At 39.5% G+C, this 17981-nt stretch overlaps 1 protein-coding gene across 2 annotated transcripts in view; it reads left to right on the top strand.

Annotated features, from left to right (window-relative positions):
* The window catches only part of cntn3a.1 (contactin 3a, tandem duplicate 1), a 97302-nt gene that overhangs the window by 50101 nt on the left and 29220 nt on the right, over positions 1–17981 (top strand). The window contains exons 6-10 of one of the 2 annotated variants that reach the window (XM_034695785.1): positions 5420–5623; positions 6410–6512; positions 6871–7055; positions 9803–9942; positions 15186–15315. In XM_034695785.1, coding sequence (XP_034551676.1) covers positions 5420–5623; positions 6410–6512; positions 6871–7055; positions 9803–9942; positions 15186–15315 — 762 coding nt within the window. Of the gene's footprint in view, positions 1–5419; positions 5624–6409; positions 6513–6870; positions 7056–9802; positions 9943–15182; positions 15316–17981 lie in introns of both variants that reach the window. The other variant, XM_034695784.1, reaches the window with a different exon arrangement.

Here is a 17981-nt window from a genome sequence, read left to right as displayed (position 1 = left end):
AAAAACACACATAGCTTGCAGGGATTTCTCCCATGTGCGTGACCCAGGCCATCTCATAAAGTGAACTTGTTGTGTTATGAATACAGATAGGTAGCTCTGGCTAATGGCTGCAAGTGTATAGGGTACTAGCCTAGGACTACAAAGTTTTGCATACACAGGCTGTGTATATACTTTGCATTCAAACACTACTCCCTTTTTGCAGAAACCCACTCTGGATTCAGCATGTCCTTGGTCTGTCATGTTCCATTTCTCTTCCCTCTTCTCAGATCATTAAGGGGGAATTGATGCTGCCTGTTCATTATACAAGGGCTAAATGGAACCACAATGAAAATCTGCCAGTCACTGTCAGTCATGATTGCATTATTCCATTACCGCCACTCCGCAGAAGGCTCTCAAGTCAAATTATCAAATACAACCATTGCTGCTTTCCGCTTCCGATTTCCTGCTTCCTGTTTCTCACCATGAATCTTTAACTGACCAATTAGTAACCTCTTGTTTGCTGTTGTTCCAGTTTGCCATTCCCTGCACCTTTGGAAGAAATTGTTTCAAAAACAGACATTAAATATACATGATCTTGTCAGCATGAGAGTTGGGATATATTATTTAGAGGAAAGAGGATATTACAGCTGTCCTCTCTGTGGGTTGTTTGGATCAAGCCAAGAAGTCAAGGTTGACACAAGCCACCAAGTCTAGGATGGAGTAAATTGCAGGAGAAAACATAACAGATACACTGAAGCTATGATGCATCTCGTCTAATAATGTGTCATGACTCGAGTCAGCCTGGGACATTCAGTAACGGAATAGTTGTCGATTTTGGGGAATACACTTATTCTTTTTAGAGCAAGGCATGGACTGCTTTGACAAATATGGAGCTGGGTTACCTGAAGTCTGCAGGAGGACTCCAAACTTGGATAAACTGCTCACCCTATGAGCTTAAAATAATAGCTTCGTCTTGATCAAAGCATAAGAAAAAAAACACTTAAAAATGATCACAGTGAGAGTCTTCACTGGATTCAAGACAAGGTGATTACAAGACTCCATTAAGTTTATCCTAGTTAATAACTGATTTAAAAATATATACCGCTGAAAAAAATGCAGTCTTTTTATTTATATTTTTAGTTTTTTTTTAATACGGATGACCATAAAGAGGGGGGAGGTTATTTAGCTGACGCCAAAATATATAGTAACCTGCTCCTGATGATTAGCTTGTTCTTTTTTTTGTTATGAGTAGTTTATGCACAGCTGAGGGTGAAAACTACTAAGATTTAGTGAGCAAAGATGCATACATATAAATGATCTCCCCTTCCAATTCTAACTTAAATTAATTTTCTTAACACACACCAGAAACAACATCAACAAAAACTGTCCTGACTCTTTAATTGTCATCTCAGTCAGACAACTCACGTTTACTGAAGATAAAGTTTATTGCAGCATACAGTATTGTGTTTGGCGTATGGGCTCCGAACCTCATTACTCCTCGTAGATTATTTAAATGCAGACATTTAGGAATAATGAGATAGGACAAACCCCCCTCTGACCCCACAGGGGAATGCTGGGGAGGAGGTGGGTATGAAGTTTGCACACAGCACTGAGCAGGATAACAGGAGCACTTGCAAAGCAGAGACAGGGACAGGGAGACTTGCAGCTTAAATAGACCGCCAGATGAGGATGTTGAGATCAGCTGATAGGGAGGATGATGACGTGTCAGTATGAATGAGCGCAGCTCAAGTCGCCTGCCTGAACTAGCTTGCAGGCGGCGCTCCATTTATGTTTGATACTGTGAACTGGAGCTCTCCTGCAACATCTTTTTAATGTTCAGGTCTTCATCCATCCACCAGGCCACCAAACCAAGCATACCCACTGGAATAACATCACAAGTCCATATGTTTGGGGTAAAACTCATGTCACTGACATTATTCTGACTGTGAATGTGTGCAGAGGTCACACGGGAAAAAAATGTTGTGTTGAATCTACTAAATTTTATTATGTCAAGTTGTTGCATGAAATACATTTCTCTAAATCCACTTTACTTATATTTATTAAGTAAAGTACAATTAACTTAATAGATATATCAGGATTTAGAGAAATGTATTTCATACTTGAAATAATACAATTTAGTAGATTCAATACAACATCTTTTTCATTGCATCATTCAAGTATCAGAAAGGAATGTGTTTACTCAAATACGCCATTAGCAGGCAAAGTCCTTGGTCTTAAGAAGTGGTGGGCCATCCTGCTGTAAATTCAGTGATTTTCTCATTAATTGCTTTAGCTTTGGGTTGTCTCTGGTAAACTTTCTGCAGTTCTCAAACTGGCACTACAGCACTTGACTTTTTATCAGTGCTAATGCTAGTTGGGCTACTGCTTTGTATTTCTTCAATACTACTTTGTTGCAATGACGACATTCCAGGTGACTTAAAGGTTCGTTATGTTGAAACTTTCATGTTTTTTTCTCCTTTATGTTTTGCAAGATGCAATCATGGCATCCTCCTCTGACACAATGAAACAAATACAGACAGGTTCCAAAACTGCCCCCCACACACTTCTCCTCCATTGGCTACATTGAGTGCCGTCCAAAAGCTCTGAGTGTGGAGTGAGGGTGGGTTGTTAGACTCTCCAACAGCAAGTCTGCACTGATGCTGGCTTACTGATTCGTTATGGGAGATGCTCTGTAAATGTAAGTTTCATGTTGTAGCCTGCACAGACATATATTTTTTTAAATCAAGAGTAAAGTAATACAATCACACAGATGTGCAAATGTAGAGACTGAATTCAAACTGTCCACATCAGGAACGAGAGGAAAAAAAGAGTCCGTGACCCGCTGTTTTCTCTGCCAGCTAGACTGCTTCAACACTCAGACCCTTTGTCTCACTGCAGGTTTCTTCATGTTATGAAATGTTTTATATTGACAAGTAGACTATTCACAAAAAAACAATCAAATTATAGACAGCTGATTAAAAATAATAAGGCCTCTAAGAAGATTGAAATGCAACTAAAGATGAGGATGGACGTGGAGGGATTTTTGAGAGTATGCTAAAAAGATATTCACGTAAACTTAAGTTCCTGCTGAATCTGATCCCTCCACCTTGATGAAGTGAGAATCATTAAGCTGTGTGACTTTGAATCGAGTTCACCCTATAGCAGAGTGGAAGTGGGGAGCGACTGCCACCACTTTTACTCTCCTGTCAACTTGTTGCAGCTGTGCTTTTTCTTCTTCTCTGCATGTAGTGATAGATCCTGTGCCGCAACCTGCTGTGTCGGAACGTGTAGACTTGTTCAGAAGTAAAAAAGCAACTTTTATCAGTGCTTTATTTTTGATTAAATCATATATATGAATCATAAATAACAATAAGATGTTACCTAATGGGCCAAAAATCCTGTTGGTTTGGTTTATATTGTGCATCCTTAAAAAGTAGTATCAGTCTCAGAATCTTACTCGAAATCAAATCTTTCCTATCTAGTTATAAGGACAGTTAGGGGTTAATTTTCCTTCATAGTATACATAGCTTAAAGTTAAATTTAGAAACCATCATTTTGAAGCAGGAAGCATTAACATCATTGGCACAAAACATGCAGACAGATGTGCACACTCTGCGTGGTCTAAGGCTCCATCTCAGTAGTGTTCTCAAGATGATCACAAGGTCAGTTTGTTCTCTGAGAGTCCACATGAAAACACCCACTCTGTGCTAGTTTATAAAAAAAGAGTTCCTCACATCTACCTCACAAGTTCTGAAGATTCTATGTCAGGTTGTGATTTGCAAGGTTTGCAGAAATATGTCACAGCCCACACATCCTCCTGCCCCCTGAAGAGCAGAAATGAAGAATACTGAGTCAGTAGATGAGTGTCCAACTCACATCTCAATTATTCCCTGTACTGTAGTGCCGAGTCATCGCTTAGACAAGTTTTTACCAACGGCCAAGATTGCTTTTGGGACAGGGATGCAATATGGTCCAGAGCAATCTATCCTTGTGTCAATATGTCAAAACACCATCATTCCTTTTTATAATGTTGCTGATTGTTAGTGCAAAGCCTCTCTGACTGCACTCCATTTGGTTGAAGGCACAGGGGGTCTTTCCCAGAAGCTTGTTATCAGGGATGATAAATAGTAGACTCAGTGCTACCATAGTGAATAACATGATCTGTTATACGTTGCTTTTATAGGGCCTGGTACAGTTTTTTATGCAAGATCTGCAGCTTAAGGGTTGATTTAATGTTCACTGCTGCTACATGACAGCCACAAAGGGAGATGCTCGTTTTTGTTTGTGTACCACGACTGTCTCTGTATTCTAAATACACTTTTATTAAGACTTTAATCCCATGAAGAAGCATAAAAAGGAGGAAGTTGACATAAAAAGATATAAAATGAAACAAGACTGCATAACTGAATGATATAATGGTGGTACGATGACTACAGGCTTAGGTTATAATAAGTTTAATTCACAGTTGGTGAGTCTGCTTTGAACAAATGTAACACTCCTCTCACTTTCATGGATACTCTGCCAGAACATCTACAGCCCTTGCCTGCTGCCGCACCAAAACCAGCCCTGTGTTAAAAAATAGCCGAAAAAAATATCCTCTGTGGAGGCGTGCTGCTTCAGGTACCGCTGATAAAATATGATCCAAGAAGGCTCGTTTGTAGTTTACACCCATGTGTTGGAAGGCTTAGCAGATGCCAAAACACTGGAAAGTGTTTTACAACTCTGAAAAGTTATTGCATTTTTTTCCTCTCTTATTCTTACTCTGTATGCAATTATTTTCATAGATATTCAGCGCAATGGTTAAAACAGTTTTGCTTGACAACTCTGCCTTTTTTTTTCTTTGCTGGAGTTCTCTTCGTTGGTCGTTCTTGTTAAAATAGATGAGCAGGCTTATTTTGACACCAAGCGTAGAGGTGAGCATAGCTGTTACTCTGCAGTGCCACTGGAGCATATGATACAACGCCTTGCTCATTGGGTTCTTTCTTATTGAGTGCTTGTCATTAAATAAGCACCACATCCCTCTTTTTTTCCAACTAACCTTTAAGTCCAGCACGCAACAACAGAAATGACCTCAGCATTCCTGCTTTGAATGCAAATATATCCACCACCCTGTCAAACACTCCTCATTTATACTTTTAGCATCCTCACTCCAGCATAGTGAAGCCATGAAACTTTAACTATATTAAGTGCATTTACCCAACAGTGAGCCAGAGTAATTGCTCTTCAATTATGAATTGTGATTTTAATCATGGAAGGTTGGCACTAGGTCTGATTCACTAATTGCTTTTTCCCTAAAGGCATCCACTCACAGTGAAGTGATGAGACTGCTGATTAAGCACAAATGATCTGAACAGGGGTATAGATAGTAGTATATAGTCTAAGTATAATAGATGTTTTGACCTATGATCTGTGAAACTTACATCCTTGACTTTCTTCGCAGAACTCACCTTCACGTGGATCTTCAATGAGTACCCGTCATTTGTAATCCAGGACACGCGGCGGTTCGTGTCCCAGAAGACGGGCAACCTCTACATCGCCAAAGTGGAACCCTCTGATGTGGGGAACTACACTTGTGTAGTCACAAACACTGTCACCAAAAGCAGCGTTCAAGGACCACTGACTCCTCTAGTGCTGCGAGTCGATGGTATGAGAATTTTTACCCTACACTTACTCAACAAAGACTGAAAGTTTGGACAGAGTAATGAACTGTTTTTGTTTCAGAACTGAATTGTGTAGCAGTGCAACTTTTAAATGCCTGAGAAGTTGACAAGTTTAAAGAAGAGAAAGTTGTAGTTGATGATCATTGACTTTGCTAAGTTGAGCAAATAAATAAAATCGTCTTCAGGTCATTTATGTCCATTAGTGTCTTAAAAAATAAACTATAGTTAGTTTGTTCATTATACTCTAATCTTCTGATTATTGAGGCTTTAGGAAAGAAAACACTTCTCGGAGTAGTTATATAATTAAAAGGATAAAGTAGACTTTGCTGCTCAGTGTGTCAAAGAATGAGCTGTGAGTCTCTTGGTTAAACAATCTAGCCGGTCACATTATCAAAGTTTTCTTTGAAGCTGACTTTCCAGACAAAAAAATCAACTGCATCATCTCATCTTACGCTTTTGATGTCGAAAGAAGATAGATTTCTTTATTACGATTAGCAGCATTTTGATGATATGAAGTGTCATTTATAGAAAATAATTGCATTTTAAATCACATTCCTGCTGGATGTCAGAGAAGCACAATAAGATACTTTCCTCTCAGCCCGTGGACACAGTAAAGTGATCAAAGAAATAGAGCTCTGCTTTCTCTTAGCTAACACAGTCGTGACCTTAACTTTGTTTTGATTTTGTTGTGACCTTTTCAAGCCTCGAGCTGAAAGAATTCCCTTCAGACACGAGTTGCATCATTTCTATATTTCTCTTTGTAACTCCAGGTGTGATGGGTGAATACGAGCCAAAGATCGAAGTGCAGTTCCCTGAAGTCGTGCCTGTCGCTAAGAGCTCAACCGTCAAACTGGAATGCTTTGCACTCGGAAAGTACGTCCCACTGTGTATTATTATATCACAGTCATAACCACACCATTAGTCGTTCACTGTACTAATTTAAGCCGCATGATAATGTGTGAGAACTGTGTTATTCTGAGAGCAGAACATTTCACATTTTAATGGCCTCTTCTTGCACTGTACACCCAGAATACACAGAGATCAGACACTTGCCTGTCAATAGTAAACATTAATTAAACATTTCCTTAATGTATTGGTGCATTGTTCAGTAGTAATTGGTATCATTTTCAGCTTGCTTCTTCTGCCAAACTAGATTTCTAGATAAAATAGTCCTCTGGAGTGTTTTTCATTTCGTGACCTTGCTCTGTGTTATATTTCTTCATGCCTTTAGCCCAGTGCCAACTGTCAGCTGGAGAAGAGTTGATGGAGCCTCTTTTGGCAGGAAGGTGGACATAAATAAAGCCAGTGGAGTTCTCGAGATCCCTTACTTCCAGCAGGAGGATGCGGGGATATATGAATGTGTGGCTGAAAACAGTAGAGGGAAAAACTCGGTGAAAGGAAAGCTGTCTTTCTACGGTGAGTAGAAGATGTTTTGGCTGACTTTGATCCAAAACGTACCTTACTTCACACAAGTTGTCTTGGAAACAAAAAAATAACTCCTTTTAATATAATAAATCCCTTCAACCTGTCAATCTCACACCCAACATATCATGTACATTTATGGACTTGACAGACTTTTACTGAATCTTTTACCCGCTGATTCATGTCCTTGTGGGCTCTGAGTCTGATTGAAACTCTGGCAGAATAAAAGTGCAGCTTTGGTGAGTCCCACAAAAACTTTAATTTGTTGTCTTGCAATCTGTAGCTTTTATTAGATACCATATATAACTGCATCATATAGTGGAATGTGGTAATAAATTAAACCATTACCAGTAGTTCATTTCTGACAAGCTCTTTATTGTGCCAGAGGCTAACATGGGGCTGCAGCGTGCACAGATTTATACCACCTTTCAGGGAGAGGTGATTTTTCCCTCACCAACACTGGACTTATGGCTCGTATTCTGGGAAAGCTTTTAATGGGCCTTGATGAAGGACCTTTATGGTTTCTCTCTCCATTATTTTGCAGTTTTTGCATTTATTATGTCTGCCCACAAGGCCCTGTAGAGATAGACTTGACTGAAATCATCAAACCCAGATTTTTCTTTCCTATGAAGGAGGATGCTTTTGATATGATAATGCAGTTCTTTTTTTTTTTTGAAGCACCTGTGGGTAAGATGAAATGCTTACCGTACCTGTAGGTAGGCTGAGGATTGATATCCTTGAATTTCAATAATGACTTTAAATAGACTTGCCTGATCATAGAGGAGTGCAGCATCTCATTGGGAAAACAAAGAGGTCCCTAAACAGTTAAAATGACACTTTAACTGTTTGGTCGTTTAGACACAAGGTCATAACTTTTAACAGCTTTCAGCAATCACTGTCCTATGTAGTTCTATGTTGCACGGCTTCTGCACGTTGTCTTTACTGTGGTAATGTGGAAGTCATGTTCTCCTTGTAAGATTTAAGTCCCGTCTGATCTCAAAGCCTTGCAGACTGGCCAGCCGCCAGGTGATAAAAATCTGTAATCTCATTTTAAACTCCCATAGACAGGAGCTTGTGGGACATCCATCAAGTCTATAGAAGAAAAGGAGAATCAATACAGGGATGTGCTGTCTGCGACACCCAACCAATGCGTGAGAAGGAACAATAACGGGTGGCCTCTCTTTCCATTTCCCACTTAATTGTCCTTCTGTAGTTCCAGGGGATTTATGAAATTAGATCATGGTTTAGCAGTTGACTGCATTTGAATGGGCTCACATACAATCAGATTGGCCCTGTAAAGAAATGCTTGTGTAATGTTTTTCCCTCATTATGTTATCTCTGACAGTTTAATATGTATTTCTGTGTATTATTTCTTTCTGTATAGTGATCTATCTTCAATTCCATACTGCTCAGATGTTGCTGAGTGTATTTATTCTTCAATTCCCTTCCTTTAAAAAAGCACACAGAGCTTGTTTCTGATAGTAAAATCAAATCTTCATTCTTAAAACCTCCAAACGCTTCCTCACTGTGAGCTTTTTAAATGTTTCTTGAATGAGCCAGAATCTGTTCTTACCAAGTAAACTGCACTTCAGGCGATGCATGGCACACTTACTGAAGATTTGAAATACAAAGAGAGGTAATCAGCAAAAAACAACTTTATTCATTTGGAACACGCTGCTGTTGTTGTTCTTACACTTCCTGAGATTTTTTTTGTTTGTTTATCTTATGGTTTCATGTTGACACACAGTTTCTCAGCACCAACTGTTCAGGACGGAATACACAAGTCTTCTTCCTCCCATAGCAGAACTTTGATCCCCTTCTGGTCTGGAAAAACACATCATCGACTTCCTTATACATTCAGTAATGGCCACATTATGACCTCGTAACTGGAGAGTCTGCATTTTGTGCGAAAATCATTTACTTTAACATCCTGCGTGTGGGTGAGGACTCACACGGCTAAAAAGTCCTCAACACTGAATGTACCGCTGATACTGTTTCAGGCCAAACTGTACTCTCCTGTCCCTGGGGAGAGATTACATAAAAGGCTATTTCAATTGAGATTAATTGTATTATTGCCATTATTATCACATTTTTAAAGCAACGCAGCTAGGCAAGCAGACAGACTCACTCAACTGCCTCGTTCCCCTTGACCTCAGCGTCCTTTATTTATGTGAGTGCTTCACAAAGGCCATAAATCTTCTTACTCTGTCGCTGCAGATAAGGTGCTAGTCATTAATGTGACACAAGGACCACCATCATAAATATAAAGGCATTTTCTTTCTGGAATTTCCGAAGTTCTGAAAGAGAGAATGGGAACATAATCGGTGTTATTAACTACACTCTTTAAAAAGAATGACTACTCTTCCATTGTAAGAATCACAAGAAATAAAATTCACTCTGAATGGGATTCTTGTAAAAGATCTGCATTAGTGTATTGTCATTGCAAAGTACCTTTAGCATTTAACCCCTCTGTAAATGTTTCAAACCATTCACTATTGATCCCTTCTCATATGAGCCTTATACAGTTGTTTTTATTTATATATTTTTCAAGTTGAGGTTACCTTTGGGTTAATTGGAAGTGGATTTATGAGTTTTGCCCTCGGATGCTTCTTTAATGAACTAATTGCCTGCTTGGTTGAGTCATTGATTTTTTTTTCTCAAACTGCTGCGTACTGGTAAAGCTGAAGTATATCTGTAGCGTTGAAGTGTTCATTTACAGTGTGTGCTCTTTCAATGCCCAGCTGCACCTCACTTGACTGAGAAGCCTCAGGATGTGCAGAAGACCATTGATGACACTCTTGAGTGGGAATGCAAATCCAGCGCAAAACCCAAACCCTCGTACCGCTGGCTGAAGAACGGTGAGCCTCTTGACCCAATGGAGGTAAGGGATTTTTCGTAACTTGAGTTTTTTGTTGTTTTCATTACAAAAAAAATTAAAATGCATTCAAAATAAAAAGGAGAAAGATGGACAGTTCCCCTGCTGTGCAGCACAAACTCCTCAATAGCACAACATAGATGGGAGGAAACACAGGAGGTAATGAATCCAAATTTTACTCCACATTTTTGTATTTTGTTGCCAGACATGGTGAAAAAGTAATATTTCATCTCCAGCTCTGATTTAGATTATCTGCACATTTTACTGTTTCATCACTCCGTTGCACCTTTAAGCCAGAAGCCGCCATGACAGTCTGAAGACAAATGTGTGTACATGTGTTTGTGTGTCGTTAAACTTAAATCTGTTCCCTGACTTGTAAAGAAGTGCTGAAATCTGCAGTGCTCAGTCAAAGAGCATTCACCTTCTCAGAATCAATACTAACTTCATTACAGATATACTGATTGCAGTTTATTTGGCTGATTTCAATTACAACATTTTTCAAGGTCTCAATTCTGGTTTTCTAGCTTAAATAACTTCAATTGAAACCAAATACAAAGAAAGCTTGCACATACACAGGCAGCACCCACTCGAAACAAAAACTGATCATTTGATCATAAACCCTGCATGTAGCTCTCTATAACTCTTTGTGTTGTCAATGAAGTGTAAGGAGCACACTGCTGTCTGAAGTCTGTTCACACTGACACAAACAGTGACAGCTGTCTTATATGAACAAGTCCTCCGTTCGTTCCGAGTGTTTCGGTAGCCCCGGAAAATATATTCAGTGGCTGGACAAAATTGTTGTGTTGTGAAACGGTCTTTGTTTATCCTCAAGTGGGTCAATGCTTTTTCAAGTCTGCTGATGGGCGCATCGCCCAAACGTTAGCTGGTGTGTGTGTGTGGCTGTAGCTTTAGTGTTTGTCTAGCTGTGCGCATGGCATAAAAAACTTGCAGCTTGTGTGTAAATCTGAGACCAGCACAGATAAGGATATATTTGAGAGGTCCAGACAGTCACAGATCGCGGCTAGACAAGCTGAAACCAGGCGATTCTGGTCACCAGCTAGTCACTGGTGCACTACTAATTTTCCCTGTACAGTTACAGTCCGTAGAGTTGAATTGAGGTTCTAATTAGTATTCTTCATCTGTATGTGGTACCACCTTTATGTAATAATGACTGTCACTGTACAGGTCTTCATATTTATTTTTCTTCAGAGCAAATAATATTTCTGACTAATAAATTTGTGCTTGGCAACATCCTGTCTCTTTGAAATGCTTGTATTTGCAAGGGAACTCAAGCTGGCATCGAAAATATGCGTGTGTGTGTGTGCTGAGGGAGGCTGTTTGTATGTGTTTGCAAAGAAGCCAAAGTGATGCCATTTTCTGCCTGTCGTCAACCAGAGAGTCTGTCAACATTTAGAGCTCAATCTCTCCTATCTGCTACTCTCAATTTTATCATTAAGTCACCTCTCTTTCTCTGGGGAGGGTGAAAACCGCCTCTTTATTCAAAATACATTTCACATTTAGGCAATTTGCCTTGTTTTGTGTTATTGTGCTGCCAGAATAAGTGTGCTCTCAGCCTAAAAAGAAACAGCTTTAGTGAATCACAGTCACTGATAGTGTCAGTGTTTGAATTGGGTAATGAGCCCAATACCAGATTGTCGCTGTTTTGTCTTTAAAGGGGTCAGGTGGGCTTAGTTTACTCTAACTCGGATTGAGAGCTGAGATAATATCTGAAATCTGGGGCACTTTAATTGGAGAGCTGAATCACAATTCACACGCAGGGAGGAAGATAAGAGAGTTTTAAACTCTTAAGTGGTTTGCCATTATGACACAGGAGTAGTTGTCTATTATGCTGTAAATGCAGTCAAACTTTAATCTGCATAAAAAGGCATCATTGTCATGAACAGTCCTCTCCCTTACATTTGTTGCAGTCATGTTATTTGTTAATTTTGAAGAGCTGACAAAGGTCACTTCCTCCTATTCCCACACATCCTTAACCACAGGAAGCCCTTATCCCTCCACCTGTTCATCGCCACTATTGATTTGTAAATAACATTGTAAAAAATTATTTGGCAGGTGGCCAAGGTAACATATTCTCTGTACATGTGGCTATATTAATGAGGTGGGGTGTTACCATTTTCAAAATGCCACCGTCAACAGCGGCAACAGTAAATCAATTTCCAAACCCAAAGGTCAGCGATGTAGAGAAAGAGGAGGAAGGAGAGGAAGGCCAAGGGGGCCATTTGTTATTCCTCATTAGAATGGATCAGTCCTCCTCTCCCTCTCTTCCTCACTTTATCTCAGAATCTCTGCCGCTCTCTTTCTCTTTCTTGTGCTCTCTTTCAAGTCTTTATCCTCCTACTTTCCCCTCTCTCTCCACCTCATTTTGGGACCCCTCCAAGGGATTTAAATGGCGCAGAGGAGGGCTGTCACTTCAAAATGTCACCCCGGTGAAACAAGGACCCACTCACGCTTGTAGTTTTCCACTCTCCCGCCACATCTCCTCTTAGTTACATACATGAGTGTGTGTTTTGCAGAATGTTTTACCTTCAACCCCTAAAGTCGAGACCCTGGCTTTTGAAAAGTTGCTGTTGTTTCATCATTCAGTCAGTTGATGCGACTGCAATCAGGAGTGGGATCATTACATGACCTGCATACAACAGAGCCCCCATGATTTGCCTTTTCACAGCTCAACTTGAAACAGTGCTGATATCAGAGAAGAGTCAAGCAAAATTAATGATAGCCACAAAGCGAAAGAATGCCACCATTTGTCTTCAGTGCTAAAGAGATTTTGATAGAGCCACCGCAGAGTCTCAGAGGGTTTTTTAACAGGGCACTGGGTACAGAATAGAGTACTGTGGCACCAACCCATGCACTTACACTGATCCCTTTTATCCCTTTCATACCCCTCGGCCCTTGCACTGTGTAACCAAAAAAAGGACCATCTATCATCCATTCAAAGTCGCCATGGCTCTCTCCCCCCGTTCTCTCTTTGTGTTCCTGGCTCTCTTTTTCTATCATCCTTTTCTCCTTGAACACACATATAAGCACCCAGACCTGTCCAAAAACCCGTGGACTTTTTGTGTTCCACTTGGAATCTGATGCATCCACCCTTACCCAAGACCCCCTCTGGCGGTAGCTGTGGCGCCAGGTCAGCTATGTGTCCATCGAGTCACTGCGGCTCAGAAAGAGCTCTATTTGAAGAACCTCAGCAGTGTCACTGACTGATGTTAAGGGACAGTCCTTGTCTTTTCAAGTGCCTGTGCTGTAATGATTCCAGACGACAGACAGACTGGCGGCAGGACCCACTGGACTACTTTGTCAGTGACATTAAAAGGTCCAGCTACACTCAATGGGAAAGATCAAGGGCAAGAACAATGAGTGCTGCCACACTTAAAGTGACACAACTATAAAAAGGGAGCAGAAAGTAGTGCCCAGCCTTGTAAAGGTCAAAAGAAGCAGTGGGGAGAGGGAAACTTTGTTCAGGTGTTGTTATCGCTATCTGTACTCTGAATATCCTTTCAGAAATTGAGTCCAGTTTAAACAATTGAACAAAAAGTATTTCATTTTTCTTCGCCATCAAATTCTCTATGAGTCTTAAAGGAGTACAAAATAGCCTACATGCTGCAGCTTATTCCAAGCTTACTCCTGAGAGGTTTGGTTTCAACCACCGTTTGATAGCGTCTCAGTGCTATGTTAAGCAGAGGGGGGTTACATCTAGTCACTGTGGGCCTATTAAGACCACAGAAAATTAGCTGTGTTTCAATTATCAAGCCCCCTGAGGAGAAAAAAGTGTGGCTAAATCTTGAATTAGATCAGACAGAATGAACACAGTTGGCATCATGGTACTTAAAATGTCCATATATAGCCCTAATTACCCTGTTTAGAGACATTTTAGTCAGGCATTATCATATTAACACCTAGTATGTGAAACCTTAATGGCACTAATTGGACTGTTGGTAAGTTTTGCTTACAACACATTTCAAGCATTGGTTACATTAAGTGAAACACAAGTCATTAAACTGAAAACAAATGAAAAAAATATGTATATACTTTTTTTTTAAGTTGTGTTTTTGGGCTTTTTCGTCTTTATTAGATAGGACAGCTGAAGAGAGACAGGAAATGTGGAGTGTGGGGGAAGACATGCTGCAAATGGTCGACCGGCCGGGATTCAAACCGGCGACCTCTGCGATGAGGACTGTAGCCTCTAAACGTGGGGCGCTTAGACCACTAGGCCACCAGCGCCCCCATATATATTTTTTCAAGAACCATATATAACTTTTGATCTTCTTTACTTATAGAGACTATGAAACATATGATAAACCTCTTACAGTCTAGTGATGTTCTACTGCACCAAGTGAAAAAGCACAATGTCCTATATAATATAATGACGGTAGTATGGCTGTTATGTCAGGCACACTTGAACAAGGAGACAACATCAAACATGTCAACCTAGGCATCACCCTTGTACTGGCTTTAAGACACAGAGTTTCATCATGTGCTCAAAACAGAGGCTGTATGGTTGGTTTAAAACATAAACATACATTGTCAGGCTTTGAAAAGGCATAGGATTGGAGGTAATAATACAGATAACTGGCTTGTTGCAAATGAAATACCCATGTTTATGGTAATACCATAACCCAGTGATGTTATTCTGTTTGTTTGGTTTATGTAATGTTATTGTCATCTAACAGGTGTCAGTCTTTGTAAGGATTACAGTCAGATTTGATGTTATTGTCAGATTTTCTTAAGGAGTATCCACTGTGGTGTTCCAGACACTGTTTGAAGGGCCAAGAACGGCTCATGTGAATCTGAGGTCAGTTACTGTAACCTGTAAACAGGCTTTGTGGACGCTCTGAGGGTTTTATCCTTCTTTCTCTAGAGGGGCTTATTATACTTATTATGTAGTTCCACTGATCAATACTTTTATATGAACAATGGATCAAATGGTTGCATGTAATGTGAAAGAGGTCACTATAGTGAAAGAAGTGCTGGGAATTATGACCGTATACTGATTTCCCAGAGACAAAGAGAGAGCACTGAGCAGTGCAGGAACATAGGAGGTCCTGATTGGACGTAAACTGGAGCATATTTCTGCATCAGAGTCTTGGGCTTCAGCATCCTGCTGACTGTTTACCTTGTCCAAACCTGTTAGGTGTTTGTTGTCAGGTTAGCACAGCAGTCTATTTTGAATCATGTGGTGCCAAATGTGTGTATCTACCTATGCGTGTGTTTGTATGTGTTTTAAGCAGGACAGATTTCAGGTGAATAACGGAGTGCTGACGATCAGCAGCTTGAATTTGGCCGACATCGGCATGTACCAGTGTGTGGCCGAGAACAAGCACGGGCGAATCTTCACCAACGCTGAGCTCCGTGTCATAGGTAAGAGCCAACACTATTGAGACTGTTAATGAATGTTAATACATTCAGCGGTTCTTCTCATCCCATCTCTTAGTTTGCGGTTAGATGGTTTCATGATAGACAGATGGAAAGATGTTAACTGTGAACAAGATGCAGAATAAATATGATAGCATCAGCCTGAAGGTGGCACATTTAGTAAACGCCCACATTAAAGCCCCATGTCCCCCAGCCAAAGTCATTTTGGCTGACTTTGTAACACATTCCTAACAGCTGAATCAGCAAAATTATTTCACTGAATAATTTTCACCTTTTTTGTTATAATTTAATAATTTAATGCCTTTTTTTCTTCCATAACTAAGTTATAGCAAAAAAAAAGTCTGTAAAACACATCTGAAGGATACATTTATCCACCCTGCTGTATTCAAATTAATACTGAGCACACTAAGAGTCTTGATTTGAAACTTTCTTTCCTCTGTAATAATGTATTTGTGTCAACAGATATTTTGCCTGTAGCTTGCCCCTCATATTAAAGTGACCACATTGGATGGTTGTCAGCCAACAGCTGGGAAATGTTGAAATAAAGTATACTGTGGGATGAGCAGTTCTTTTCTCTGAACAGCCAGGAATGAGAGCAACACTTAAAAGTTGTTTATTTATCAAGTGTTTTGTATTGTCCTTCCTTCAGCACTGCTGAGCTCAAATAATACTGTGATCTTAAGTCTTACATCTAATTTTAGAGACATCACTTTCATACCATTGATATCTGTGACAGGAGACAGAGATTGATACCAGTTGACTCTTAATGAAAGGAAACCATGTCCATTCAATTATTTTGTAAAAAGGTAGTTTGACCGCACAAGTATTACTTCTAAAAAAACACACCAAAACAACAGCCAAAAAAATCTAGATACCATTTTGTGATGAACACAAAGTGTCATTATGGCCCAATGGCGGTATCTAGATTTTATTTTTGCTGTTGTTTCTGTGTTTTTTTTTTAGAATTAATATGTGTGCGGTCAAACTACCCTTTTTCAAAATTGCAACATAAAAGAACTGTGTTGTTTCTACATCTCATGTGCCTGTTCATGTCCTAAGGTGAATTATATTAATTTTAAAAACACTCAATGTGGATCCAAAACATTTATAAAAGCAGAGCCTGATGTTTTGATTCCGATAACTGACTTTGGGAGTTGGATTTAAAAAACAAATGTGGACACATAGGCTTTTCTGTTCTAAATATCTGGGTTGTGCATGTATTCCATATATCTTACATTCTATTTTATCAAATAGGTGCAACATTAGATTATTTTTCTAACTGTTTTTGAAGTATTTTATATTACTAGTATTAAAAAAAAACATTTTCGGAGCACTCACATCTCCTTGCTGTCAGTCTTATACACAACAGCATGTGTTAATGAATTATCAGTAGTTGGAAATTTACTGACACAACAGCATGCTTTTGTTTAGAGGAATATCTATCGCACTGTCTGGCAGCACAACACAATGTAAATGCATAATTACTGGCAGCTTTTGATGGCTGTACTGTCAATGTGTGGGATTGGAACAAATCAGTTAGGATGGTTTTAAAATAGCCCGTACTCCTCTAATACTTTAGACTTACAGCACTACATTTTTATAAGCATTTTGACATGAACCGTGATACTGTTTGAGTGACCAAATCAGAGCCTCATCACATAACATCATGTGTAATAAGTCATGGAACTCATCTGACAGTGTTTCTGATATTAGATAAGACAAAACATTTAGACTTTGCATACTGCACTTATTAAAGTGTAATCTGAGGCCCATATTTTATAAACAAGTTCCTATTATTAAAGTAGAATACTTTGCTGATTAATTGATTAGTCATACATCAGTTACGTAATATAATGTCAATTGATGAATTTCAAATGTAATATTGATTTTTCTTACGACTATTTTGACAGTGTTATGAAATATAACCTTTATGTGATAATTTGGAATCCCTTTTTTAATTAAAAATATCACTAATATAACAGGTCTAACGTTGAAACTGAGACATTTCATTGTCTTTGGACAGTTATATTCTAACTTTGTATTTGTGCCTGCAACATGTTTAAAAAATGTTGGGGCAGGTTCATGTTTCCCAATTTTACCAGCACTCTGTAAATGTTTGGGAACTGCAGGGACAAATTGCAGTCATTTTGAAAGTGGGCTGTTTTCCCACCCCATTGCTTGATGTAGGATTTCATCTACTCAACAGTTTAATGTCTCCTTGTTGCATTTTATGTTTCATTTACAATGGGTGACAAGTTGGGACTGCAGGCAGGCCAGTTTCGCACCTGGACTCTTTGATCAAGGAGCCATGCAGTTGTACTATGTGCAAAGTGTAGCTTGGTGTTGTCTTTAAATTAGCAAGCCCATCCCTGAAAAATGGTTTCGTCACCTTGGCAGCATATGCTGCACCAAAACCTATATAGTTTTAAGTATTAGTGTTGCTCCCCAAATATGCAGGTGCACGTTTGTACCATATTTGTGCCCCAACGCACCCCATACCATTACAGATGCTGGCTTTAGAACTGTGCACTGGAATGGTCCTTCTTCTCTTTAGCCCAGAGGATGAAGCATCAAAGATTGTCCTAAAGAATTTCAAATGCTGGCTCTTCAGACCACAGGACAGTTTTCCATTTCACCTCAGTTCACGAGTT

Source organism: Notolabrus celidotus, chromosome 11 (genome assembly GCF_009762535.1).
Source record: "Notolabrus celidotus isolate fNotCel1 chromosome 11, fNotCel1.pri, whole genome shotgun sequence".
Classification (NCBI taxonomy): Eukaryota; Metazoa; Chordata; class Actinopteri; order Labriformes; family Labridae; genus Notolabrus; species Notolabrus celidotus.
Note: the sequence above shows the minus strand (reverse complement) of the source record. Positions and strands in the feature narration are given on the sequence as shown.